This window comes from Oreochromis aureus, linkage group 6, assembly GCF_013358895.1.
Source record: "Oreochromis aureus strain Israel breed Guangdong linkage group 6, ZZ_aureus, whole genome shotgun sequence".
In the NCBI taxonomy this organism is placed as follows: Eukaryota; Metazoa; Chordata; class Actinopteri; order Cichliformes; family Cichlidae; genus Oreochromis; species Oreochromis aureus.
Genome location: NC_052947.1, coordinates 15,692,223 through 15,719,999, shown reverse-complemented (window position 1 = coordinate 15,719,999; position 27,777 = coordinate 15,692,223). Strand labels below are relative to the sequence as shown.

The 27,777-nt window shown below is 39.0% G+C and overlaps 1 protein-coding gene across 5 annotated transcripts; it reads right to left on the bottom strand.

The window, feature by feature from the left end:
- Positions 1–440: 440 nt before the first annotated feature.
- Positions 441–27,735, bottom strand: prom1b (prominin 1 b). 5 transcript variants are annotated; one of them, XR_004200502.2, is made up of 28 exons: positions 26,831–27,734; positions 16,559–16,620; positions 15,764–15,790; positions 15,460–15,665; positions 13,132–13,252; positions 12,962–13,025; positions 12,773–12,862; positions 11,996–12,213; positions 11,829–11,903; positions 11,669–11,732; positions 11,489–11,497; positions 11,205–11,364; positions 10,858–11,010; positions 10,357–10,480; positions 10,136–10,239; positions 9,929–10,013; positions 9,690–9,836; positions 9,275–9,346; positions 9,028–9,120; positions 7,996–8,049; positions 7,798–7,878; positions 7,011–7,079; positions 6,693–6,782; positions 4,649–4,764; positions 4,117–4,179; positions 3,823–3,921; positions 2,737–2,771; positions 441–2,651 (listed from the first exon to the last, which is right to left on the bottom strand). XR_004200502.2 is itself a non-coding variant. In XM_031757299.2 (26 exons), exons 1-25 carry the CDS (start codon positions 27,099–27,101, stop codon positions 2,750–2,752), a joined length of 2,577 nt encoding a protein of 858 aa, XP_031613159.1. In that variant the 5' UTR covers positions 27,102–27,734; the 3' UTR covers positions 441–2,651; positions 2,737–2,749. The 5 variants fall into 5 exon arrangements, 1 of the variants encoding a protein (XP_031613159.1); XR_004200503.2 differs by lacking the exon at positions 4,117–4,179 and having other exon boundaries at positions 26,831–27,732; XR_005613353.1 differs by lacking the exon at positions 11,489–11,497 and having other exon boundaries at positions 26,831–27,101.
- Between the last annotated feature and the right edge of the window lie 42 nt (positions 27,736–27,777).

The window sequence follows — 27,777 nt, the reverse complement described above, 5'->3', positions numbered from 1 at the left end:
AGTTATATTTTTGTATTTTCTAATTAGCTTTTATTATTTTATTTTTTTTTTTTACTTGTTTTAATTCAGTTTAGTTTCCAGGATGGATTTTCTAATTTTCAGTTTAGTTTCCATCTTTTTAATTATTACTTAGCGCGTGTCAGAGGCCAATTTTCAGAAAATCAAGAGAGATGTTATAAGAAAAAACACTTCAAAAAAGTTCATAAAACCATTTCAGTTCATTTTAATTTTTTATTTTAGCTAAAATATTTTTCTCATCTAGTTTTAGTTAACTATAATTCATCTCTGCGTGTGGCACATGAGCATCACGTGTGTTCCTGAGCACGTATCAAACTCCTTTTAAGTCATTTTTTAAAGGTTTTGCACACAATAAAACATTTCCTTTATATTCAGAACGTGCGATTTATGAACCATGGTTATGCAATAAAAACCTGACGACACTGGATTTGAGTTTTTATTTACAGATTTGCATCCTCACCACCAGCCCAGTTGTGTTTTTCAGACCTTTAATATTGCAGAGGCTTCTGGGAATTTTATTTGACAACACAAGCAATAGACCCTCATTAACAGTCTGGTGAAACATGATATTTTGTGTGTCATCTCTCCTTAAATCCTGTTAAAACAGTGCTTACCAAACTTTTGAAGCTGATCAAACAAGTTGACAGCCTACATACAGTTTTTATGAACAACAAACAACAACATAAACAGGGACTGAATTAAATTTAGTTAAATAAAGGCTGATTCAATAGAATAAGCAAACGTGTATTTAATAGCTTGTAACACTTTGTAGTAAACTGTGCAGTCTTCATGTTTCCAGGATGTACTGAGCCGAGCAGAGCTGCCGCTTTGCTGCTTAAATGAATAATTCAATACCTTTTTCGCTTTTGTCTTGAGTTAGCTGAGAATATTAGCACTTCTGCTCTGTGGTTAACTGAGATTTGGACATAAAGTGTGGAAACAGCTCAAAACATGTCTAGTCTGCTGTGACATGTAAATGCTTAGAAAAGACACAAACTCTCACCGAATGTTAGCTGATTCAACTCTTTGGTCAAAAACACAGCTGCACAGCTGTTTGGTAGATTCATGAGATCTGTGTCACTTTCACCTGAAGCACCAGGTGGTGTGTGCTTGTGTGTCCTGGTGATATTTATGGGTGGCTACTTGATGAAGTTTTCTGCAGCCTAAATCAAAGATAGATTACTTGTCCTTGTTTCACCATTGATTCATAAATCTGATGTGTTTGGCTGGTTGGTTTGTGTCTTATTTCAGTTAATCCACTTCTATGAAGGATGACATGTACACGACATGCTTGGCTGCAGAATTCCTGAATTTTCACAATGTGATGTGCTTAGACTGAGCAAAGCAAGTTTTGCACTTACTGGAAAAGACGATCCACCGTTTGACCACCATCGTCTTTCTAGCTGCCGAGTTTTACAAATATTTAAAAACTGTGGATCCTCTGACCGCACAAAGTATATCGACAAATTCTTTTATACTCTACACAATGTTTTGCCTATTTTTTTGGGGGGGGGGGTCACAGATGGACTTACTACTGTGATATCACCTGCTGCTTTCTGAATTCCCTTCCTGAAGCTTTTGTCGCCATACTCGTATTTTAAAACGAGATACGATGACAGATGGGCGGGTCAGACTGAAACTGCTCGCTCATTGGCTACCAACTTACCGATCGCAAGTCAGTGAGCAGATCCTGGATAATCCTTCTTTCTGAAACATAACATGACCAAGACTTACAAAACAGACTTAACTTGTTAGTTAGTATTGACCCAAAATAAGTGACAGAGCCCATGAACTCAGCAGAGACTTCTACAGTGTTTTTAGCCACACGTTGCCCCCTGGTGGTTTATAAAAACAATGCAGCTTCTGTATTGACTTCACTTTTGATACCTGGAAGCTACATCCGTGTTTTATACTGTGTGAGTAACATCATGGCCATCAGTGACCATACTCTGATTATAACTCTGTTACCTAGCAATGGCATTTTTCCCCTATTGGCTGAACTGTGTCGGTGGTTCCTCCCTTTTTTACTTTTGCCAATTTGGGCACTATTGAGAGTGCATGTAACACAAATGTTAGCCTGTTTTTCTCTTCGTTGTTTTGCTTTCCAGCTGCTTGAATTTCACATAAACTTCTCATCTAACCCTCTGAAAGAAAGGGAGTAGCTACTTTTTATTTTCAAATTGTCAAACGATTCCTTAAATAAACACCTGCTAAGTGCAACCTGTTTGATGCAAATTATGTAAGCTATATTACAAATATTCACAGAGAAAAAGAAAGCTATTACTCCAAAACCTACTTACATGTTATAAAACAAAGTTTAACAAAAAATATATAAAACTTTCAAAAGACTTGAAAGTGTAAAAACTGTACACTTGTGTCGCCCTGTTTAAAACTGATCATGTAAGTACAAATTGATTCTCTATGCAGCTAAACATGCAGCTGTTGGTGTACATAATAAAATGGTAAAGGGGTCGAGAAAACACTTCATAGGATTTTGCTGGCATTAATGGTTTTGTCAAATGGCCTGAAGGACTGCTGAAAGACGCCCTCATCGCAGAGTTGATGATTGTTCTTCGCTTTTGTCCTTGGAAGTGTTAAAAGATCTGAATCGGAAGCTTAAACAGCCGGTGATCCTGGAAAAGAAGAAAGTGTTTAGAAAAATAAAGTGCACTAAGAGTCAGATATGAAATATGGGGAGAGATACAGGTGAGCGCTTACCACAAAGGGAAGATCAGTTCCAGTTCTCCTGTCCACTGCGGAGGAAAGAAATAACAAAGTCAACATAAACCTTTGGAAGTAAAAGGTAATGTTTTTATGTTAATGATTGGAAAATCAGTCAAATCATCAGGAAGAGCATCTGGAGCTGTTGCGACACCTTGTGACTGTTACTGTCATTGCTATTATTATGAGTTGCAGGGTGAGGATGATGGGTTTTTTAAACCATATAGTAGATGATTATAAAAAGCACATAACTTCCTGTGGTCCACACGATGAGAATCACTTCCACACATGTTTGAAGATCGGAGGGTAAACGTACACAGGAACACAGGAATTATATTCATATTTCTATAGCTGAAATATGTAAGACTTGCACACTGAATAACATCTATTAATCTATTTTCCTGTGAGGTTTTCACCTGCACACATTCAAAGCCAGGACTTGTGTTTTGGGGCCTTCACTGTTATTTCACAACTTGTGGGGAAAACATGAGTTTTTCAAAACAAAATAGTTTTGCATGTTGATTTTTGACTCCTTCCAGGATTAAACCAGGGAACTTTTAGGAATCTAAAAAAGGATTTTCTTGATTTTTTTGAAATATTAGATTCTTTCATTTTTGGTCTTAACACAAGAAACATGTTTCAGAAAAATAGCGTAGCATTAGGTTTCTTCTGTTTTGTCCTGTTGAGGCTCATTTTCCTTTAACTGGAGAACACAGCGCTTCAAACACAAAAGCAAATATTTTTCTCTCTTCCTGTGCAGCTTTGACTGAACACTGCATATATCCAAGGATGAAAACTGATCTAATTGAGGCACAATCTGGATGCCTGACACGTGGCAGTATCATGTGGATATAGGCAGTTACCTCCATCACAGAAAACTTCATTTCAGTGGGCTCTGATGTTTGAATGCAGTGATGGATGAAGGATGAAGAAGAAAAGAGGGAAGACAGGAAAAAGAAGGATGTTTTTGTCAGAGTGAAATTAGCAGGGTGATGGTGGGTTGCTGGATGGTCTCAGATGGCTGGTTGTTAGCGTAGCTGTGAGTGGAGTGGAGTTAGTGGAGTCATCAGTGATCATCAATACCTCATCAGCAGGGAGAGAGTTCCAGTGGGTCACCAGACTGAGTAGCTCGGGGGGGCAGAGGCCCGAGGGAACCGAGTCAGAGTGTCACAATAGGGAGAGCTGAATGCACACACACACACACACACACACACACACACACACACACACACACACACACACACACACACACACACAGGGAATTCTTTATATCTTTATATGTGGTAAATAAAAATTTATGCTGACAGGACTCCAAATATCCCTTCACCAATTAACACTCCAGCATGCAAGTCAGATTTAGCTCCACGCGGCTCGTACCTGATGGCAAGGTTTCCATGGATATCACACACCTGTTCATCGTGATTACCTGTATTAGCCATACTGCAAGAGAAGAACGAGGGGAGGGGCAGATGAGAAAGGGGAAGACTCCTGTGAAAGTGACAGGGATGGAGTGATCCACAGAGAGCGGCGCTCGCATCGGAAAGAAAGAGAACGCGAGCAGTGATGGGAAAGTCCATGTTAAGAGCTAAAATGCCGAGCTCGTGATTTCAGAAGAAAGAGTGAAAAAACTCAAGAGATTCGAAGCTGAACAGTCCCGTTCTAAAAAGCCAGTAAGTGTGTGGGAGAAGATGAAAAAGTGCGTGAATTATCGATGTTAAAGTGCAACAAGCCATGGGTAAGAGGAGCTGGAGTGAGCGGATACAACACAAGGAGAAAATATGAGGAGAATCCGTGTCCGTGAAAAGGAATAATGGACAGAGAAAAGGAAAGAAAATTATTAATGAATTTGGCTTTGATTTACATCAGAAAAAACCCCCCCAGGAGGATAACAAAGAAGGTTTGGACTCACTCTTCAAAGACGTCCTCTGTGTCCATCCTTCTGTAATACTTGGCCAGTTTGACAGAGAAGATGATGCTGGGGATGAGCAGGATGCAGCAGCCGCCGAGACCAAACCAGAATGTGTTCTGGAAAATAAACGTACCAGTAATCACATCTTATAACATTTCATTCATTGCTGTTGCTTTTAACTAAACACTGAACTCTCTGGATTAGATTTTTAGTGCTAAAACACTGTCGAAAATGTTTCAAATCTTGATATTAATGTGGGTATAATAAGAACTCATATTTGGTACGATGGCTGTTCCTGTTTTTCTGTACCTGACAAAGGCTGCATAATTAAAATAAATAAATGACTGGATCATTTATGGTCCACCTGCTTCATATTATTCTAACATTATTGTAACACAATACAGTCCTGTGAAAACCTAAGTACACCCTTTCAGTCCATAACTTGTAGAACCGTCTTTAGCATCAATAACTTGATACTTTTCCTGTATGAATTTATTAGGAATTTTGGCCTGATAACACAGGACTCTGTGTGAGAAGACAGAGTTTGAGTCCAGCTTGATCTGTCAGACAGATGGCCTCACATTTGACTCTAGATTACTTTGCTATACAGAAGAGTTCATGGTCGACTCACTAAGTGGAAGATGCCCAGTTCCCGTGGCAACAAAACAAACCCAATTCATCATCCATCCTCCGCCGTGCTTCACAGTTATGAGGTGTTTGTGCTGCTGTGTTTGGTTTTCATCAAATGTGGTGCTGTGCATTAAATACTTCACTTTGGTCTCGTCTGTCCAGAGGACATTGTTCCAGAAGTCTTGTGGTTTGTTCAGATGTTACTTTGCAAACCTCATCGTGCTGCCATGATCATTTTAGAGGTAAGAGGTTTTGTCCTGCAACCCTTCCTAAAGAAGTCACACTTACTCAGTCTTTTTCTAATTGGAATGTCATGAACTGAGGCCTGTAGAGTCTGAGATGTAGCTCTTGGATTACTTTCAGTCCTTCTGAGCATTGCACGGTCTGACTTGAGTGTGAGTTTGCTGGGACATCCATTCCTGAGAGATTGCGGCATTGTGTTAACACACATCTGAATATCCAGATGTGTGTTAACACAACACCTGTAACATCCAGACCAACAAACTACCAAAATGTCTGGCTTCGTAATGATCTTCAGACTTGCTGATGATCAGTGAATCAAGTGATTAACAGTGAGTAGCAGCATCTGGCTGCAACTGACGACCTTAATTCCTATTGAAGAAGTAAGGGTGTATTTACTTTTTTTTTAGGGCTGTAGAGAGTCCCATAAAAACTTGCTTAACTCAGAAATATACTGATGTATAAGTTTAAAGTAGACTAAAAGAGTAATTGTAAATACTTGAGCTAAGGTACTTGTTAATATGCAACAACTCTTAAATCAGGGAACTTTTATTTGTAATCATCACTGAATGAAATGTCAGGACTGTGACTTTTAAAGACATAATAAAATCATGGACCAATGAATTAATACTAAATATACTTGTTGTAGTACTGCTAGTGTCACACATTTTTGCAGCTGAATTTCACGAAAAGAAACCTAAAAAATGTGTGCACCATGCACACGGACACACAAACATGCAAACACAAAGCACATCTAAATGTACAGTAGCTGCAGGCAGTGCATTAATTAAAATCCTGTTTATATTGCTCACAGTGTTTGGCCTGTTTGGGCTCATTAAACTCTCAGGAAGTCGCATGCTTGATATACAGCAAGTATAAGAACATAAACCTTTATAACTCCTCAGGGCCAGGAGTAAAAACAGTGAAGAATCCATGTGTGTGTAAATCCCTGGCCCAGACACAAAACAGGCTTTATTTAATCTCAGTGTTTGTGAACAACTTAAGAACACACCGTTCTCCTCCTAAAACTCTGAGCTCCCCAAACGGTTCACATAAAACCACCGATATATTTTTAGTTTCCATCCAGATACATGAAGGTGCATGCACTGTGCAAACAGCTGGGAAAATACTCAGCACACATCCACACATACAGGTAACCATAATCACGTCTTACCACTGAGTCGATTATGAAGCTGCATCCTACTATTTCCATACTGTCCACAATGTTGCTGATGGGTTTACACTGGGCCACCTCTGCAGTTAGCTGTAGGATAAAAACACACATGCTGGCTGATCTCTCGTCAGAATTCACATTTATTCATTAACTTCAACTTAAATCAGCAGTTCTTAAACCATATTAAAACTTAAAAACTAAAAGTAAATTAAACACTGACTCAGATAATCAGAAGAGGCAGAGGAAGGATTTACTATACTGCAAATTTTGTACAAAGACAATGAAGAAAACAACAGAGAAAAATGGCAGAGTACTCACAGAGTTTTTAACCCATTCTGTGTACTGTTTGAAGTATCCCACCAAGCCCTGCACATACGCCTTTGTTTCCTAAAACCAAAAAAATTTAAAACACTTAGGAGTACTCACTATGATCACAACTGAGATTTCAAGCTCTGGAGTTCATTTCCCTGTTGGATCAAGATTAGCTCTTTGTAAAATTTTCTTTAAAATGTAACCTGTTTTGAGCACTACGATAATGACGTTCTTGGCCAGTGAATTAAGTTTGGATTGCAAAGACAAAAAATATTTATAATAATGTAATCAGTCTGTTTACATTGGGACTCTAATAGGCTACAGAAAAACAAGTCGTCTTTATTCTGAGGCAACACATTTGCTACCAGAGAAGAAAATCACAAGACCAGTCGCCTCAGAGCCCTTAAGATTATAAAGCAAAGACCCTACAATAATAGAGGGAATATCGCAACAATCATACAACCCCTCAATGAGCAAGCACTTGGCAACAGTGGGAAGTAAAAAGTCCCTTTTAACTGGAAGAAAACTCCAGCAGAATCGGGGTCTTTGTGTCCTTATGTGACCATAAGGACACAAAGACAAAACGCACACTTTGGGACAATTTAATGATGTGAGTGTTGGTGTAAAAACCCCTGAGAGAAGACAGGAGTGGAGCACAAATGCCCAGTGCATCATGGGAAGTTTGCAGTCTGAGCCTGTTGTGGCATGATTAAAGAGCTTTTTGCTGTGTGTTCAACATTTATCTTTTGACGCTCCATGTCACCATGTTATGATGAAGCCCTGATCGATGTACCTGCTTCACCACGTGGGAGGCATTATGAGTGATGAGGTACTCTGCTGCATCAATGGCACTCAGGACATTTGTGACTTTGACCTCAGAGAGAAAAAAAAAGGAAAAAAAGAAATTCATTCACGAAATGTGGATAGGCAGTTAAGGAAATAACTGTTTACACTGCTATCTGTGGTCTATTACAACAGTTTTAGTATTTACTGGCAGGTCGTTCGATGTCTTCTGCAGCTGTTTGATACTCTGGTGCAGCGTACTCTGTGTGAGAAGATTAAAACACAAGCAGTCACACGGTGAAACAGACACACGTACAACTCCCTCCTTATTTACAGATACACATCCATCACATCACGCCACCGCTGTCACAACATGAAGGACGTTGCTAAGACAACACACACAAAAAAAGAAAAGAAATCACTGTCACAGTGCTGCACATCGACAGCAGCTTACCCGTGCTCTGACATATTTCTGTCACCACATTATGAAAGAAAAGAACAAAAAGAAGGAACACTGAGGAACAGAGCGAAGAACAGACCATGTAGATGTGTTTTGTCCCTGAAGACATCCTCAGTTCATTAAGATTACATAATTACTACTATTTCCCCATTAAATTGAATTGAATTCTATGTTGTTGTACTTTTTCAACATGTTCAAAATAAAGATTCAATCAATCAATCAAATAATGGTAAAAAAAAAAAGCTACATGTTTGCCTCATTCAGTATGTGCAGGTGTGCAAATCCTCCCCAGGCCACTTGCCAGCAGCTTACCTGTGCTAGGCTACCTCACAGGTTCTCCTTCTATGTGGGATGACACGCTGCTGAAATACGTCCTGTTGTTTTTTACATGAGGGTCACAGCTTCATACTAACTCAAATACTATTATCTTCACCTCCTCCCCCCTGTGTGCATCTGTTTTATTAACAGACACAGCATTTGGCTCAACAACTGACTGTTTGTGTCATTAATAGGGTCAAAATATCATTTTCATTTTACCCAAAAATGGGTAAAAAAAGTTTGGGTTTTTTTGTTGTGATGCCTGAAATAAAAAAAGCCTCAATTCAAAATGCTTTGTTCATCCAGGACACTGCTAAAGAAAAATAAACAGGTGATCATCATCGTCTTTGTAGCTGAATATATAAAATAAGACCTCTACCTATCTGCTTATCCAAGCTATGAGAAATAAGTGTTGAACTGTTAATAGTGTTGTTTGTATTTGTGCTGTGGTTAGTTGATTACCATTGCTTGCTCCAGTGGCACCACCTGTTCTCTGTGAATGGATCTAATACTGCTGGCATGGCCTCTCAGTGCGTTCTCCAGAGCACCACGTGGCTGTAAACAAACGCAGTTTTAAGGATACAATATGTTATTACAGATGTATATTGTTTAGGTTCCCATGATAATGTAGAAAAGATTTTGAGTCTTTAACATAACTGAGAACAAATTTTTAGTCAACACATGTGCAGACATTAATGAAGAGGCTCACCAGCTGGTCAGCCTGAGCCTCCAGGTCGCTACAGAAGGACAGCAGATCTATCAGAGTGACTCCTTTATTTACCTAAAAACCAGGAATTCACACATGAAAGATGGTTAGTATAAAAAGGCATGTTTGGGGATGGGGGTATTTTTATTAGGGATAGCTTTTAAAGTTGCATTATCACTGCTTAAAATCAACTGCATTTTATTCATGCATATTAACAAAACTGGGAGATGTTATGAATGTATTTAAAACATTTTACATTTAACAAGAAAAATAAAATTAGCAGAATAATTGAATTAATTTTTACTGAGTGTGTATGCGCATGTAAGCGGAGTGAAGGGCTTTTTGTGCACAGATATAAAGGAAGTAAACAGTGTGCATCAGTGCCATTTAACATAAACCACACATGCACACAGCTCACCTCAGTGAGATAAGCCTGATAGTCAATCTGTCCAATTCCAGAGTTGGCAAAGTTGATGAGGTTGTCTCTGCCAGCCTGCTCCAGCAGCGTGATGCCCTGCAGGTCCACCTGCACGCTATCAAACACTTTGGCCAGGTCCCTGTTGTACTGTTGTGAAACACACGTGTAGAGTCAAACTACCATTCACCTTCTACCATCAATGCACCTGTAATTGTGACATACAGTAACATAGCTCTTACCACTGTTCTGTTGAGGAAGGAGTTAATGTTGAACATGGTCTCCAACTGCAGAGCGTGATACAGACCGTTGTTGTCATAGCACTCCCTGTGAGACAAAACCATGATAATCACAAACACAGAGCTGTGATGTGTTCTGCTTAACTCGAGGTAATGAGTTTCTTACAAAAACAACTAGAAAAATGGATTTCATGATAACTTAAATGTTACCTGTACATGCCGCCTAGAGTTAAATCAATATTTGGATTCTGGAACAACATCCCAGGAAGGAAGTTCCTCTTTTCAGGATGGACCAGGAACGGCGTATCAATGATCTACAGACACACACACACAGTTTAAGGAAGCAGTGTTGTCCATTTTACGGCTCAGATAAAAGGTGAAATAATAAAATCTTCAGCAGAATAAAATAAAAGACAAAAGAGAGTTAACACCTTAAACAACTGTCTGTTAGCCAGAGGTTCACATATCAGCTTTTCCACGTTGCCCCCGACAACAAACAGGGTGGTAACGATGGCCATCAGCACCCAGGCAAAGATAAACGAGAAGCCAACACCACTGCAAGAGTAAAAGACAGACTGTGAGAGACAAAAATAATATTTTTGCTGTCATTTCCCACCATATATAACAACAGATAGTCCCGTAAGGGTCCACTTTTGACAAAACCAGTAATAATGTCAGGAAACTCCCTGAACTTGAGACCTTTCTATAATTATTTTATGTATTTACTGTTAATTTTAATCTTATTTGAAGAACACTATTGTGAGTCTTCATTTTTTGTACAGTAAGCCTTTACTCAGAGCTTATAATGCTTCCTTTGTTCTATGACTGTAAGCTAAATGGATTACAGCAACTTTTACAGTTTGAACTCCACCCTGAAAAAAAGATCCCTGAGTGATGCCTTCAGGTGAGTGAGTGTTGTGATGGAAACCTACGCCATCAGCAGGTTTCCCCCGGTGTTCGACAGGCAGCCGCGGGTGGTCGGGGTAGCTTGCTTGTCGTAGCCGCAGTTACCACACAGAAGGCCGAGGATGTTAAAGGCTAGCACCAAGACGACCATGCAGAGCACTGCCACGCAGGCGATCCACCTGAAGGTTAGACAGAGAGGATTACCCACTTTAACCTAATTCACTTTAACCTAGAGCATGATTATTTATCACAAGTTTGGTTCTTTTTATTTATTTATTTTTTAAAAGCATTGAGAGGGACCATGTGTTATAACCACAGCTGAACCTTAACAGTCTTGTTTCTATCAATGACGTTTTAACATCCTCACACAAACCTGTAAAAATCCATCTGATCGATTTGGGGGTAATAAGACTCAATAGCTTTGTGTCTTTCATTTAGGAAAATGGTGAAATTCGCCAGAGAAGCTTCCACGGGGAACATCTTGGAGAAGCCGGTGATCTCTGCACCGATCTTATCCAGCATCCCCTTTACTCCTACAAACAGAATTGCAACAATAAACAAGTCAAACAGAAATGAACTGTATAAACTGGAAAGCTGGGGGTTTTAAGCTGAAGTGAAAAAGAGATGATGTATCTGACACAGAAGAGAGAAACTTACGAGGCAGAGCTGCAGTTTCATCATCCACAAGTATGCAGACAAAGGTGAAAGAAGAACATGAAACACTTTATACTCACTCTTATCTCATTTATAAAACAGACCTTTCTCTTTCTCTCTCTCTCTCACACACACAAACACACACACAAACACACACACAAACACACACACACACACTTGTACCTGCAACAATGTTTTTTGTTTGCTCTTTAACCAGTCTTGGTGTGTCGTTAAAGGATGCGTAACCCTGTAGATGAACAGAATAAGAGAAAAGAAAAATGGCAGGTGAGACAAAAAGTTTTAGGATGATGATGTTGATGATGAGTGAGAAACGGCCACTAACCTTTTGTACAATGTTGCTGAGATCTGTTTTCAGGACAGTATTGACATTGGCCAAGGCATGATTAACATCTGGGACCTGACAGACAGGAAAAAGAAGCAGAGTAAACCTGGAAATATTTCTCACGGTTAAAATGTTCCAGTATTAGAGGGCATTTTGCTTCTTATCACCTTGGAGAAGTCAGCATTGATTCCCAGCTGGGACAGTGTGGAGCGGATGGTGTTACAGGTATGCGACACAGCTCCGTTGGTGCAGGCAGGGTCGGACAGGGTGTTGGACAGAGAGGCGCGCTCCCCTGACAGGCTGGCCTGAAGCTTCCCCACCCCGTCCTGCAGCACCTCCAAGGACGAGCTGACGTTCTCCAGGGCCTCTTTGGTTTCCCGCATGGCTACAAACAACAAGAAATATGACACACAGTGAAACTATTTTTTTATTGAGACAACAGCATGCTGGGCTTGTTTACACTGACCACAGAGGCACAACCCACAGAGGAAAACCACAACAAAAAACTGTTTCCAACTTAACACAAAGGTTCAGAATCACCATCTGCTTCTAACACTTTTGCAGACACAGTCACGAACACTGCACCACTGAGTCCCGATCAGCTCACTTTACCTTTGATGGCATTCTCAACTTTTGCTTTAGACAAAAGATAATGTGAGAGAATCATAGAGGGGAAAAAAAGAAAGAAAAAGAAATGATAAAGAAATGGTGAGGACTTTTCCTTAAAGACTGTCTTTAGTATTAAACCCACAAGAGAAGTTGTGGCATTTAAATGGCAGTCATTAGCTGTAACTGTAGCAACTACTTAAAAAACTTAAATTTGCTATAAAATTTAAAATTACACGTGTATTACAGTACATCATTGTTTAAGAACTTGCACACTGGTTTGTGAGTCTCCGTCTGAGTTGCGTAACCTCAACACGAGGTTTATACAGAGATGTTACCTCCTGCCATACGCAGGGCGGTGTCCAGCGAAGGAATCACTGATTTCTCCAGCTGAATGTGGATCCTACCCCCCAGCAAAGGGCCGATGTCTGTGAGGAAGCACAGAAAGGTCAGAAAGTTCAGCACAGTTATGTAAAGTGAGAGATATCAGACGAACACTGTGTGCAAACATGCAGGGTCGAGCTTACTGTCGAGGTCTGACAGGACTTTGTTCTTGGCTGTGGTGTACTGGGCTGTCAGGTAATCGACTTGCTGCAGCAGGAGACACACAGCATTAATAGTTATTGGTTATATTATATTATTGGCTTTTGTTTTTTCAAAAATAAACAGGGTTGTTTGTGTACGTGTGAGGACATACAGCAGGCGTGTTGTTAGCGAACGTCTTCAGGTCTCTCATGTTGGTGTTAATGAGCCGCCGAGTGCTTTTGACCTGTGAGCTGATGTTGTGGTTTGCGGCGAGAGCAATGAGAACTCCCACACTGAAAAACACATTCAGGATCGATTAGGAGAAGAGCAGTGCAGTCGCCACACTTTAGCAGCAGAGGGCAGCACAGCTACATAATGGGGACTCCTGCATTATGAGTTTTAATTCTTGCTCACTGAAGATTCACCTCTGCCCTCCACAGTTAGTGATGTAAGAAAAACTGATCATGTCAGATGAGTGTACTGCTGAGTGTACAAGCTAAACATGCAACGTGAATCTAAGCATTAGGATTATGTGGTTAGAATTCACTTTGATTCACTGCAAAAACACCTTATTAGTTTTACAGCAGTGATATTTTACACTTTCTGTAACAAACAAAAACAATGTAGAAACAGTAAAAAAAACAAATCAACAAAAGCAACAAACTGGTTATATTGTGCTTTGGATGTGAGCATGCACATTTGTGCTGTGAAAGGACTCATTCAGATGGCGAGGCCTCTCATGGTCAGCCAAGTAATATCGGTAACACATAACTGTCCTCCACATTTAAATCAAATTTCAGTGGGCTTGCCTCTTCCACACAGCAGGTACTCCGCACACTCTCTGCATATGAGCAAATAAAATTAATGGAGTTTTTTTTAACCCACATAAAGGCAAGCACTTTTACATATGTGAAAAATTATACATGTAAATCTGTGACTCCAACATTGACCTGCTGAGATCTGTTCATTATTACAAGGGTTGTTAACTTTTTGGTCACACTGCTTTCAGGAGCGTTTTTGTTCACTATTTTAACTTGTAACTAATTTCAACTAAAAGTCACTGGCATGACCCCTGACAGTCTTTTAGCTTGTAGGTTGAAATCTATTTGAGAAAGAATAGATACATTGTGTAACTTGTTGGGTTCATATGCAGTGAAGAAAGCTATTCAAACCTACCCTGTGTAAATTGACCCCTAAGCATAATAACTGGTTGTGGCACCTTTGGCAGCAAGAGCTGCAATCAAGTGTTTGTGATAAATGGCAATGGGTCTTTCACATCACTGTGGAGGAATTTTGCTCCACTCTTTCAAGCATGAATGGCCTCTTATATGATTTTTGAGCCATTCAGAGGTGAGCTTGCTGGTAGGGATGGGAATCGAGAACTAGTTCTGTACAAGAACCAGTTCCCAGTAGTCCAATTCCTTGGAATTGTTAGTCTGTTTGCTTATCAATACTGTTTATCGGTTTCAGTCGCAGTTCAATTAGCTAATTTCAGTTTGTGTGCCGGAGATGGAAGATAGTGGTACGGTCTACAGCCTGGATATGGGTATTACATTTAGTTTTACTGCACAAAAGGACAAGAGCATGATGGTAAAGTGGAAAGTGCATCCAGGTCAGAAAAAAACCACATTATGCTGCCACACAACTTTGGCTCCTTCAAGCACCTGCACAGACAGCATGCTAATGCTAAGCCAGCCAAGACCCCAGATTGACGCTATAAAGCTGACTGAATGCTGACCTCAGCCCAGCAACCAGACCCGGAACTTCAACAGATAACAAAAGCAGTAATGAGCAGTCAGGCTTGTAGATGCTGTGCCCATCTGTTCATTGACTGGCATATGTCAGTGACTTTGTTTTTCAGCTGTTTTTGAGTTTCTTTAGATCGTGGTTTGATGTGTTGCTTTTTCAGATTTTTTAGTCTACTTCACTTTGTCAGACAGATTCTGTTTATTTTTATTTAACCTCTATTTGTACAGGTAGTCCCATTGAGACTCAATGTCTTGTTTCCAAAAGAGACCCGTTTCTGACAAACATATTAAAATTACAACAATAAAATTAAAATTGTCTAATGTTTACACAGTCGTATCAAAAACAGGTGCTTTAAACAAGTGTTCAAATGATTTCATGATTCAGCAGGTCTGGCAATAATCATACCTGGACATGACTAATGAAATTATGCTCCAATGTGATTAATTAGAGTTAATTCATGATTTAGCAAAGGGGGCAATTATTTTTTCGCATAGGGCCAGGTAGGTTTGGATAGCTTTTTCCCTTAAAAAGTGAAAGAATTTAAAATCTGCATTTTGTGATTATTCGGGAAATGTGCATATGTGACAAATATGCAAAAATAACAAATCACCACAGAAGGTGAAAACAAACAGGTACTTCACAATACCGAAATCAAAGCAGAGGAGAACCAGTGTCATTAAAATCATCCTCATTTTGGAGTATAGCAGACTGATAATGATAAAAACGGTGAAGAAGAGGAATGACGACTCACATGATGAAGATGGTTGTAGCAATCAGCGAGGCGGTATAGAAACCTCTGTGACAGTCTGCGTTTTTCCTCTGTCTCTGATGCATCTCCCCTCCACAGTTATCACAGCATCGACACATGCAGAAGCACATAGCTATGATGGGGATAAGGACCACAAACACGACGCCGAAGGTTGCACATATGAGAAATCCCGACTCGTACTGGATCCACTGCGGGAGGAGAGCATTCACCCGGTCATCAATCTGCTCTCTGCTCTCTTTACTTTTTACAGAGATATGCAGTGAAAGCTGTGTTGAGAGGAGTTTACCTGCAGCAACAAGACGACGTTTTCTGGCTGGAGCACCAAACCAGATGTGGAGGTGTGCAAAAATCACACAAGCATGAACAAAAAGAAGACATGCAAACCAGGTCAATGTGACAACAGAGGGATTAAAAAGAGGAGAATCTTCATTTCTAAATGAATAAAGTCTTGCATGATGTGACACAGTCACTTTGTGGTTCTTGCTGCAAAGTGATATTTTAATTTCATTAAAATTATCCAAACATATAAAACTAATAAACTTTAAAGTGAGACACAAAACATGTTTTTTTCATAGACTAAACAATTGACCAGTGTAAGTATAAGATTTAAAAACATTATACTTCACAGTGACGTGTCATCTACTAGTAACATGTTCAGCTTATTTGTGAGCAGTGTGCCCCCTATACAATTGCAAAACACCTGCAAGTACACAATTTTGAAACTCAATGGTCTAACATCCATTCAAAATATGTTACTGTATCTGAAGAGCATATGGGTGTTCTGTGGGGGGTAAATGGGGTGGCTGCAGCTCAGGAAGTAGAGAAGGTCATCTATTAATTGGAAGGTTGGTGGTTTAACCCCAGGCTGCTCTTGTCTGCATAACTCAGCATCCTTGGGCAAGATACTGAACCCTGATCCATTCATCATGGGAAAGTTATAAAGCACTTCAGTGTAAAAAACAAGTGCTTGTATGAATGAGCCATGTTTTATAAAGTGCTCTCAGTATTCATGTAGAATAGAAAAGCACTATATAAGAACCATTCCATTACCATTTGCCAGTAATTTTAACACTTAACATACCTTTCTCCATTCCTCTATTTTGATTCCACCCATGTTTTGCTGAATGACTTTGACAATGAGATCTGCAAAAAAAAAAAGAACACACGCTTACAGACGAGTGCTTACATACAGAAAAACTGCCGCACAGTGTAGATGTTGTGCGGCAGTGATTTACAGGCAGGTCAGCTGGAGGTACGTGATGACAAGCGAAGTTGGAGAGGGTAAAAAAAAAAATCCATTTATGTGCTCACAAGCAGACAACGCGGATTACGTGGGATCGTTTTTTAATTTCCGAGGAGAGGACGGCACTGAGACCATGTTTCAGTGTTTTTAACGGGAGCTGTTTGAATTGTGTAGTTTGTCACCAGTGACTTCAGTTCAGTCCAGCTGTCTGTGTGTTTACTGTATATAGGTCAGCCAGCGCTAAGCCTACCTGCACTGTGACTCACAGTAGTGTTACTCAGCATGTAAAAGATGATTATGATACGCTTCTATGGACACAAGCTCACACATACATATTACATGTACACCTATTTGACAGCATTAAAAGCAGATACAGGATATCTGTGCCACTTATAGATACAATCACATCCAAGCGTTCCAACACACTCACATCAAAATACTGTATTTGAAAACTCAGCAGAAGTTATTTGAAGTTGTACAATTAAATCACTTTTGTTTGCCAGATTTCTCACATTAAATCAGTAGTTCACAATTTCTTTTTTCTGGTCTCACTTCAAAAAGATAAAAATGTCGTTTACACACATTATTTAACTCAAACACTCAAACAGCATTATTATAGTTTTGCATTTTCTTATTAGTTTTTATTGCTATTTAAAGTTTTTGTTTCCAGACACTCTACAGAGTGGGTTTAGTTTTTATTCTTTTCAGTGTAGGGTTTACTCTTTAATTACTCTAATATGACAGGTGATTGTCATGGGCAACCTACAAGACATACAGAGTACAATACAAAACAAAACAACACTTTATGAAAGCAGCTGACTCTCAGTCGTCTAGAGATCTCAAATCTCGGTAGACATTTGCATCCGGGCCTTGTTCGGCATGCTGTGCTGATACATTTCAATCACATAGTAGCTCATGATCCAGTACAACTCCCAGGCAACCCTAATATGTAAAGTACAGAAGGAAAGTTATGTTTTCCTAGTATTGCACAAACTAATGAGAATTAAAATCTACTGAGAAGTGAAGGAGTCCTGTAAACTGTCATATCCAAGACAAATTCATCTTGTTTCATTAAAATTCAATTCAATTCAATTTTATTTATATAGCGCCAAATCACAACAAAAGTCGCCTCGAGGCGCTAATCTGACCAGTACTCTAGGAGGAGGAGTGGTTCTTGTGAAAATGGTGAAAAGCTCCTAGGAAACAACAAAAATACAATCTTGAGCATAATTTGGGTGAAGACTCATTAAGTGATCAAAAAATCGGATTAAAAATTAGTCCTTGTGCCGGGTGGGCTGAAACTAAAAGTGAGAGCATTTCCACTACATTCTTTTACTTTGTTGTTAGTGCACAACACTGTTTGCTATTTTTACCAGAAAAACCTAGTTTTTATTTTAGTTAACAAAAAGCATGTTTTAAAGAAAACTATAATAAGCTTGAGGTCAACATAATTTTGGCAAAGTTGTTTATCTTCCCAAAAAGAAGTATCCAACTTAATTCCAATCATGTTATAGACATACCTTTTCCCCTTTTTTCTGTCTTTTAAGAACTTCATATTATCTCACAGCAGAGCTTCTCAGATTAGTACCGTGTCATGTGCCACTGCACACAACAAGCAGATGGAGACCAGTTTAGCAAATAGATGTCTCTCACACATGCACGCACGCACACGCACGCACGCACACACGCACGCACACACACACACACACACACACACAGATTCTGGTTCCAGCTTCTGCTTGCACACCTGCTGATCATCAGGTGAGGTGATAAAATGCACCTCACAGTGACTGCATGTTTTTTAACCTTCTGTTTGTACCAAGCTTACCAAATATTTAATTTCTCTTTCTTTCCTGTGGAAAGTGTGCAGTAATGTCTGTTTTCATAGCAGATTTTATTGATAACATGTCAGAAAATACCTTTTGTGAGTCTGAGGCGGTGTCTTTAAATCACATGGTGAGTTACACACACACAAAAAAGCAGCAAATCCATCCAAATCAGAGAATGTTTAACATTTCGTGCTGGAAATTTTTGACAGAGTTAATTATGAATCAACAAATCAATTAGCTACCTTATCCTAGATCTTGTATTGAGTACTATCAAAACAAAAGAACAGATCTTCCAGATTACTGAAACGAACACTTTGTTTTTTGTGTTTAAATTTACTTTTTGCATTTATTTTTGTTGACTGGCAACAAACTGTCTTTTTCTTCTTGCATTTTCAGACTTCCTGAACATTTCTGCTCAGTCAAACAAAAGTAACAGTGATGTGTGCCTTTCTTTTGTAACAACACAGATAATCCTCTCAGTACCCAATACTGTGTTTCTGCTCGTGGTGGGAGGGGACTCACATTTCTGTTTCGACTGTTGCATCTTTGTGAAAATGCTGCTAACACTGACCGGCCTGTCACATAGTGTGAAGACATCTTTACTGGTTAACTCTGCAGATGCTGCATATGAGCACCTCACAGTAGGGTCAGTGCCACCTGCTGTTGCTCAGCTACTTAGTTAGCATTAGCCACTGAGGGCAGCTAAGCTTAGACAGCTTAGTTCAGTGACCCAGTATAGGAGCTACCTACGGGAAACGAAAGGAAGAGAAGGGATAAACAAGCATCAGACTTATACCTAAAAGGATGAACAGACCACTGCCCAACATGATCTCATACAACCTCAGTAGTCCCCGAGGAAAACAACTCTTTTTTTCTTTTTTTAAAATGAGCAAATATAGTTAGAAAAATTACCATTTTCTTGCTTTTAGTGTCTGGCGTGAGAAGCTTTTGATTGGTTTTAGTGTAGTTAGTGATTTTTTTTTTTTTAATTAAAGACATTTCAATAAATCCCAGCCTGGCCTGAGTGTTTTTCTTACACTAAAGGCAGTTGTGCATCAGAACTGCAAGAAAGACACAGGTAAGATCAAAAATAAATTATAATAAAAATAAAAATCTAAAAATGAACCCTCTAGTTAGCTAATCTGATCTACAAATCAGAATTTACAACCATCTTACTGTAATCTGTAAATGTAGGTAAACACAATCCTCTACACTGACCTGCTCTGAGAGATTACTGGAAGGTGTGGGCAAAACCTTATGCAACCCAACCACCACCTCTGATGCTTTTAGGAGACATTTGCATGCATGAATCATACACTTAATGACTATATTAGTCAGTTTCTTTTCATAAGTGTTTGCCTTTGTGTTGCAGTTAACAAAATAATAGACTCATGTATTCAAGTTCACCATTATGTATGAAAATTTATATTTTTGATCAGAGGGTTTTTAAATTTAGCCATCTAAAGCAATGCAAGCTCGTCAAGCGCTTGTTAGTATTATATACTTTTGCTTTGGTGAATAAGACGACTACAGTGGAAATCTCTGCAATAAGAAATGTAATCAGTCCTAAACATGTTTTCTTGTCTTTTCCTCCAAGATTTATCATCTGACTCCTTCATCCTGACCAACCCCCACTTTAGGAACAGCTGCTTCCAATATTAGCAGCTACCAAGAGCTAACATATAGACAGACGCTGACTTGATTCAATTTCTTTTCCTTTCGCTTCATATGAAACAGAATCATGAAAAGTCTGTGAAATTCAAAAGCGCTCCTCATTTACTGCCTATAAGAGCATCGGTGCCTGGGTTGCAATGAAAAAGGTGTCGCTATCATGATATAAGATCTGCCAAAAAGAGAGGACTTTTGTTACTTTCAATAAATGATGGGTTTTACTGAGTGTTACACAATCCATTAAGCGCTGTACTTCATGTCAGCATGAGACACTAAAGGAAGTCCGAGCCAACTGTTTGCTACAGCAAAACTACTAAGAGGATTATGTGCCATGTCTTTTTATGCTTTTGTACAACACACTCAGGCCTGTTTCAGATTCACATTTGAAGAGATGAGAAATGAAGACAAAGAATTTTAATTTCAAATGTATTACTCAACATTTCCTTGATGAATTCAATTATCAAGTGAAATTATGAATAAAAACTGGTTTCCTCCCACAGACCAAAGACTTGGATTGGTGATTATAAACTGGCCATAGGTGTGAATCATCACATAAATGGTTGTCAGTCTCTGTGTGTATGTTAGCCCTGCGAAAGGTTTGTTGTATCCTGCTTCTTGTGTTACAGAATTAGATGAGAAGTCAAGAAAATGGATCGCCTTAAAAAAAAGTTAAAAACAAAGCTAATTTATTTAAAGAGCTGTCGATATCCAGCTGCCCAAACATTCTAAGATAAGAACATCAGCTAATATTCACAAACACGGTGCTTGGAAATAATTATTTTTCATACAAAAACTGCAGAAAATGTGTCTACAGTCTCAGATGCTAAAATGCAGGATTTTAAGTCATTTCATTCTCCAAAATGTGCGAGTTCCTCTTCAGAGTGATCTAATTTAAGACGCTTGGTAAACATTCCCACAACCAATCACAGTAATTAAGGCAAGCAGACAAACACCAGGACTATGACCCACTTTCAGTATTTGTGTGTGCACACGCCTGTGCATGTATTTACCCAAAGTTGTGAGTGTGTGTGTGTGACAATGCCATCTGCAGCAGTGGTAGCAGGACAGTGTTAGCATTAGCCTGTGGATGCTAATCCTCTAATCCAGCCTGTGTGTATCAGAGGGATAAGACGCTGCCTCCACACTCAGTGAAAGAGCCCAAAATGCTTCTTCACTGTTAGTGGAAAAAGGGATGAGTGAGTCCCAGAGGAAACCCAGTGTCAGGAAATGCTGATACCCCGCTGAACCTAAGCACACATGTTTTATTCTCTGCTAACACTCATATGCAAACAGTTCTGTGGAATCGCCAAAAATAAATGAAATTTACAAAGTGAGGGGATTTATGGGGATTTGGACACAGTCTGATAACTGTGCCACATTACACTGATTAACTCTTTACTGATTAATTTTCAATGTTCTGACAGACCTGACAAATCTCATCTCTAACACTGCAGCCGAACACAAACCTGCCACCTCTGCAACAACTAACGATGACCTCATCTAAGCTGAGCACATAAGCATGCACCGCAGCACAAGAGAGAACACTAACACATAGAGTTTAGTGCAGGACTCCATGGAACAATGCAAACTTACTCAAAAAGTTGTCAACTGCTCTGAACGGAGGCGAAGAACAAGCAGACAGCAGGGGGAAGTGAATCAGTGAATCAGATTGCCAATAAATCGAATTAATTCAGATGTCTCACTCAGTGAACAGACTGATTACCCCACACAGTTGAAAAATACTTTTGGCATTTTAAGAGGTTTTTTTTCTTTTCAGTTGTTATACAGTTAGTTATACAATGTTTACCACACCTCTTACTCTTTGAATTCAGTTTTTTCAGTTCCATTGCTGTTGTATCACGATGCATTCATATCCAGACTGATTCCCACCCCTTGCTTTCCTGGCAATTCTCACTTTGGAAAAATACAGGGAAATACTTGCCAGTATTTTATTTTTTTTTTAAAATAAATGTATAAGCTTTACAGATACTACTACTAATAATTCATTTTTTCAAATAACTTTAAACTCAGATCACATGTGGTGTTTCTTTAGACCACACAGCAGATGTGCCACAGTCTTTAAATGTAGCTGTGCAAACATAAAAGGTGTTTGCATGTGGAAAGACTACAAAACACTACACACCAGTGTATAACCTCAACTTTAATGTCATGACACATCCAGTATGTGAAAAACACGTTTCTCAGATAAACATAAATTTTTATGTTTATTAGGACTTTATTTTGTTTAGGACAAACTTTTTCAGCCTCTCAGCACATTATTTTTATTACTTCCTTCTATTAGTAGATAAAAAAAATTATACAAAAGGCTAACGAAATTAGCCTGGTTTATAACTTATGTTAAAAGCTATTTATCTGAATGTAAGGATCGATAATACCAAAAATTAGACTGCTCTCAACTAACCCACATGGGAGTAAAGCTATCAGTATCTCTCAAATCCATAGAAATGTAAAAAAAATAAAAATAAATCAACGTTTCAATAAAAATTTATTTTAAAGTTCTTTTATGTTTTGTCTCTCTTTTGATTTGTAAAAACTAATATCATTCAAAATTTCAGTGAAGGCAGATGGAAGGGATTCTGGGATTTAAACAACACTAGTGGATTATTTATTTATAACATTACAATTAATATAACCATATTATAATTTTTTCACATTTTTAGGTTTAAATATCAAGGTTATCTGCATATCATGACATCAGTTAACGTGTTTTTTTTAAGGATAAAGGAAGATGCAATTACTCAATTATTGTTTCTTATGAGAAAATATTTTGTTGAGGCTTAAAAATATGTATTTTATTGAACCTTCTCTTGATTTAGGGATTATAGCAGCTTTGCTTGACTGTTTTGCAACCACCAGAAACAAACACATGCACTGGTCACTACCTCAGAGGATCAGGATGTGTAATGCATTTACAGTAAAATTATTGAACACATCGGTAAATTTCTATGTAAATATATTTCTAAAGGTGATATTGACATGAAATGATCACCTAATGTTGGTAACAAACCATCCAATCCACACATGCAAGGAAATCAAGCCATAGATGTCTATAATTAAGTTACATGTAATAATGAGAAATGACACAGGAAAAAGTGTTTACTGAAATGTATTTAATACTTCGTACTAAAGCCTTTGTTGGTGATCACAGCGTCACGATGCTCCCTGTATGGAGAAACTAGCCGCATGCATTGCTCGGGTGTGATTCTAGCCAGTTCTTCCCTACAGCCAGTCCTCAAATCCTGAAGGTTTCATGGACCCATTCTATGAACTCTGAGTTTTACTTGTTTCTATAGATTGGCTGGGCCATTCAAGCAGCTTTGTTTTCTTCCTCTGAAACCAGCTGAGAGTTTCATGGCTGTGTTTGGGATCATTGCTTCCTGAAATGTCCTTTCAAATGTCATTTCATCTTCATCATCCTGGCAGATAGAAGCAGATTTTTATCAAGAATGTCTCATCACATTTTTCCATTCATCCTTCTTTCAATTAGATGAAGTGTGCTAGTGCCATAGGCTGGAAAACAGCCATACACTGTGATACTCTCACCTCCAAACTTCACTGTCGGTATTGTGTTTCTGGGGTATATGCACTGCCTTTTGACCTCTGAACATCATGTATTATGGCCTCCAGTGATATCAATTGTAGTCTAATCTGACCTGACTATACTCTCCCAGTATTTTACAGGCTTGTCTAAATGTTGTTCTGCATACATGCTTCAGCATGCCTTTTCTTTGCCAATGGAGTATTGCGTGGTGAGTGTGCATACAGGCCATGGCAGTTAAGTGCATTATTTTTTGCTTTCCTTGAAACAATTGTACCTGCTGATTCCAGGTCTTTTGTAGCTCTCCACAAGTGGTCCTTGGCTCACAGACAACTCTTCTGATATTTGTTTTCACTCTTCTGTCCCAAATCATGCGGGGAGTAGCTGGTCATGGCAGTTTTATAGTGAAATTATGTTCTTTTCACTTTCTGATTACGGCCCCAACAGTGCTCACTGAGAGAGCTCATTAGTTTTACCCATGATGACATATTTCTTGTATGATACCTAAGTAATGAGACAAGTTTTTATGGGCCATCAGATAAGATTGAACCAGGTGATATGAAGTGGCCAATCAATATCATTTATTTAAGTACTGTCAAATTTCAGCTGGTGTGATGACTTTCCATGTCTTTTTCTCTGTCATTTCTCATTATTACACATAATTTATGGACATCTATGGTTTGATTTCATTGCATGTGTGGGCTGGATGGGTTGTTACAGACATCTTGTGAGAATTTCGTTTAGAAATATATTTACGTGTTCAAGAATTTTTCCCCCTACTGTAAGCTTGAAAGTGGAGGCTTTAGAAGCAAATGAACAAAACATATATATGTGTATATATATATGTGTATATATATATATGTGTATATATATATATGTGTATATATATATATATATATATATATATATATATATATATATATATATATATATATATATATATATATATATATATATATATATATATATATATATATATATATATATATATATATATATATATATATATATATATATATATATATATATATATATATATATGTATATATATATATATATATATATATATATATATATATATATATATATATGTATATATATATGTATATATATGTATATATATATATATATATATATATATATATATATATATATATATATATATATATATATATATATATATATATATATATATATATGTGTATATATATATATATATATGGCACCTTCTTCTGATTTAATGTTCATAACAGTTTTGCATTCACCACAAATGAACACATGCACCTGCCACTGTCTACGAGGCTCAGGTCGTGTAAAGCATTTATACGTATACGTACAGAGAGATGATGTGGCATCCAGGTGGGCTACCTGTGTGTGTGGGTGATAGTGAGTCATACTGGAATGGAATAGCAGCATATGGTGCAGCGGATTAAGGTATTATGCTGTGATGCAGGTGACTGGGAAAGCTTCCCTTAATCGCAGATCTGCTAATTGATTAGCTAGCCAGCGGCCCTAACCCTGGACACCGAAATGGCAGCAACTTAAAACCTTCAATCCAATTGCTGTGTGTCATCCACCAACGTGACCACCCATAGTTGCGCATACAACACATAAACAAACTGTTTTTTAATGGGATGTGATCACGGGATTACTGGCCTTCATCACAGGGACAACAGAGCAACATACATTGTTTTTATTGATCCTGTGATCACCTATTAATCACCTGGAGTATGGGCTTGCAGGTGATCATTCATGACTTATGACAGCTATGGATCCCTTTAAGCTGCTCAACAATCACACATCATCACAGCATACCGCCCCCTCTGTGCTCTTTGAGTTTGAGGGATTTTAATTGGGGGGGGGCAGTGTTAAAATTAGATAATGATGATATGGCACAGGTTAACCTCTGGGTTTAAGGTTACAGACACAGCAGCACAGTACAAATAACTCGCGCCACAGCAGCCTTGTTGAGGTCATTACTGTTTATTTGGACTTTGCCATTTGGTTTATGATGTACAACAGGCCAGTCAGGTCCCCAACCTCTAAGCCAAGTCAGTGTTTTGTGAGCTGCCTGACTTTTGATGCCTTAAAACAGATCATGGCATCAGCATGGGCAGTGAGGAGAATTAAAGTCTAAAAATAAATGTCTTTATTTAATCAGGACATATATTTTTAGATTCTCACATTAATCATAGCTGGGGACACCTTGTGTGGACCCAGACCTTTAAATAAAAAACAATGGTGCTGAATAGACTACCATATTTCAATCCACTTTTTTTCTTTTTTAAATATCAGGTTTTACTTATTTGCTTTAATATTGAAATGCATATCAATATTTTTCTTTCATGTAGAAATATATGTTTAATATAGCTGTATCTATTTATAATGGTTTTTTTTAATGGGGTTTATCCAATCAGAAAACACATTTGTGATTTTCAAATGGATAAAAACACAAGAAAAATCCACAGACATCTGTTAAGTAAGGTTATGCAAACTAATTAGCTTAATCATATGTGGACTAATGGAGTTTCACCCCTGAAAGCCTGCTTTAAGCCAAGAGAAATCCTGCATACACACATTCTCAATTGTACACTTTTCCACCACAATTGCACACTTGTGGGATCAATAAAGTATCTTTCTGTCTCATGTCCTGTGATTGTGACGTGCATTTAAAAAGCCTGTGATTACACTGACAAGTAATGCACTTTTTACTTAAATGGACTGTGCACTTGTATTTCATATATAGGCAGATATGCATAAACATATGTGTACCGAGCATCTGGATGACAAGTAAGGTTGAGTCCAGTGTGTGGTCATAACGATTTCTGCTCCTGTAAATAATAGAGAATAAACCTGGTGCTAAAAATACTTGCTGAACTTTCTCCTCGGGTAGCCTAATTAAATGTGATTGGTCGCACCTGTTCGAGCCGCACTAACGTTGAAGTTGAACTAGGCCACGCGTTAAAAGCGCAGGTACTCCGTACAGACAACGTCCTGGGAATAGGAAACACGGGCTGAGGGTGGACGGGGGGGTGTCGTCAATAATCTCACCTTTGGGAAAGAGGTTCGGCTGAACCATGTAGAGAAACGCGTGGACCATGTGGAAGAGGATCCCCATGCTCCCTGGCTCGTAATAAGCGTGGGTGTTGTAAACCGCCGCGGGTACAAACCCAAAATCCAGCGGCTCCACCGGCGGAGGTGAGCGCTCTCTGCGGGAGTCCGACCGGACCTCAGCGGGTACCGCGCCCCTCTCATCCGCCTGCTGCTCGCTGCCTGTCGCCCCCCAGCAGAGCAGCAGCACGAGCCAGCGTGTCCACAGCATGGCTCCCCAAGGTCCTGCTCGGTTTCCAAAAAAAAAAAAAAAAAAGTGTGAGAGGGAGAGGAAACACAAAACTGGAGGAAGAAGGGTGGGTGACACCTGTCCCTCCGGGTGGTGTTTTTTATCCCCACACCGCAAAAACAACCGTCCTAAGGAAAAGTTTTAAAAACAACATCCAATGGTCGCAGGAGTAGCAGCCGTTAGCTACGGGTTTCCCGGTACGGAGTCATCACCGACATCTTCCCGGGGCTCTTCGACGATTGCGAGGACCGGCGGCCGAAGACGAGCGCTCACACACTCTCACCGGCTTCGGGCTGCGAGCAGCCTAATCTCGCGTGCACGTAAAAGGCTCGAGCACGCTCGCGCGCGTTTGAAAGCTGGTCGGGAGCATGTGTGGCGCGCGACACCGCTCTGACCAGCCACCTGTCACCCTCTCTCTCTCTCTCTCTCTCTCTCTCTCATATCCCCAGGTGTACTGTTCAAGCAAAGGTTCACAGAGGGTCAGCTGAGCAGGCCCGCTGACTTCACAACAGGAAACCAAAAGGTGGATTTAAGCAGGCTGTTTGTTTGTCCAGGCCAGAGTCAATACAGTAGAATATAACAAGGTGTGGAGATTTTTGTTAACTAAAAATAACAAAATGAGTGAATAAAAACCAAAAATGTTTTTACAAGAATCATA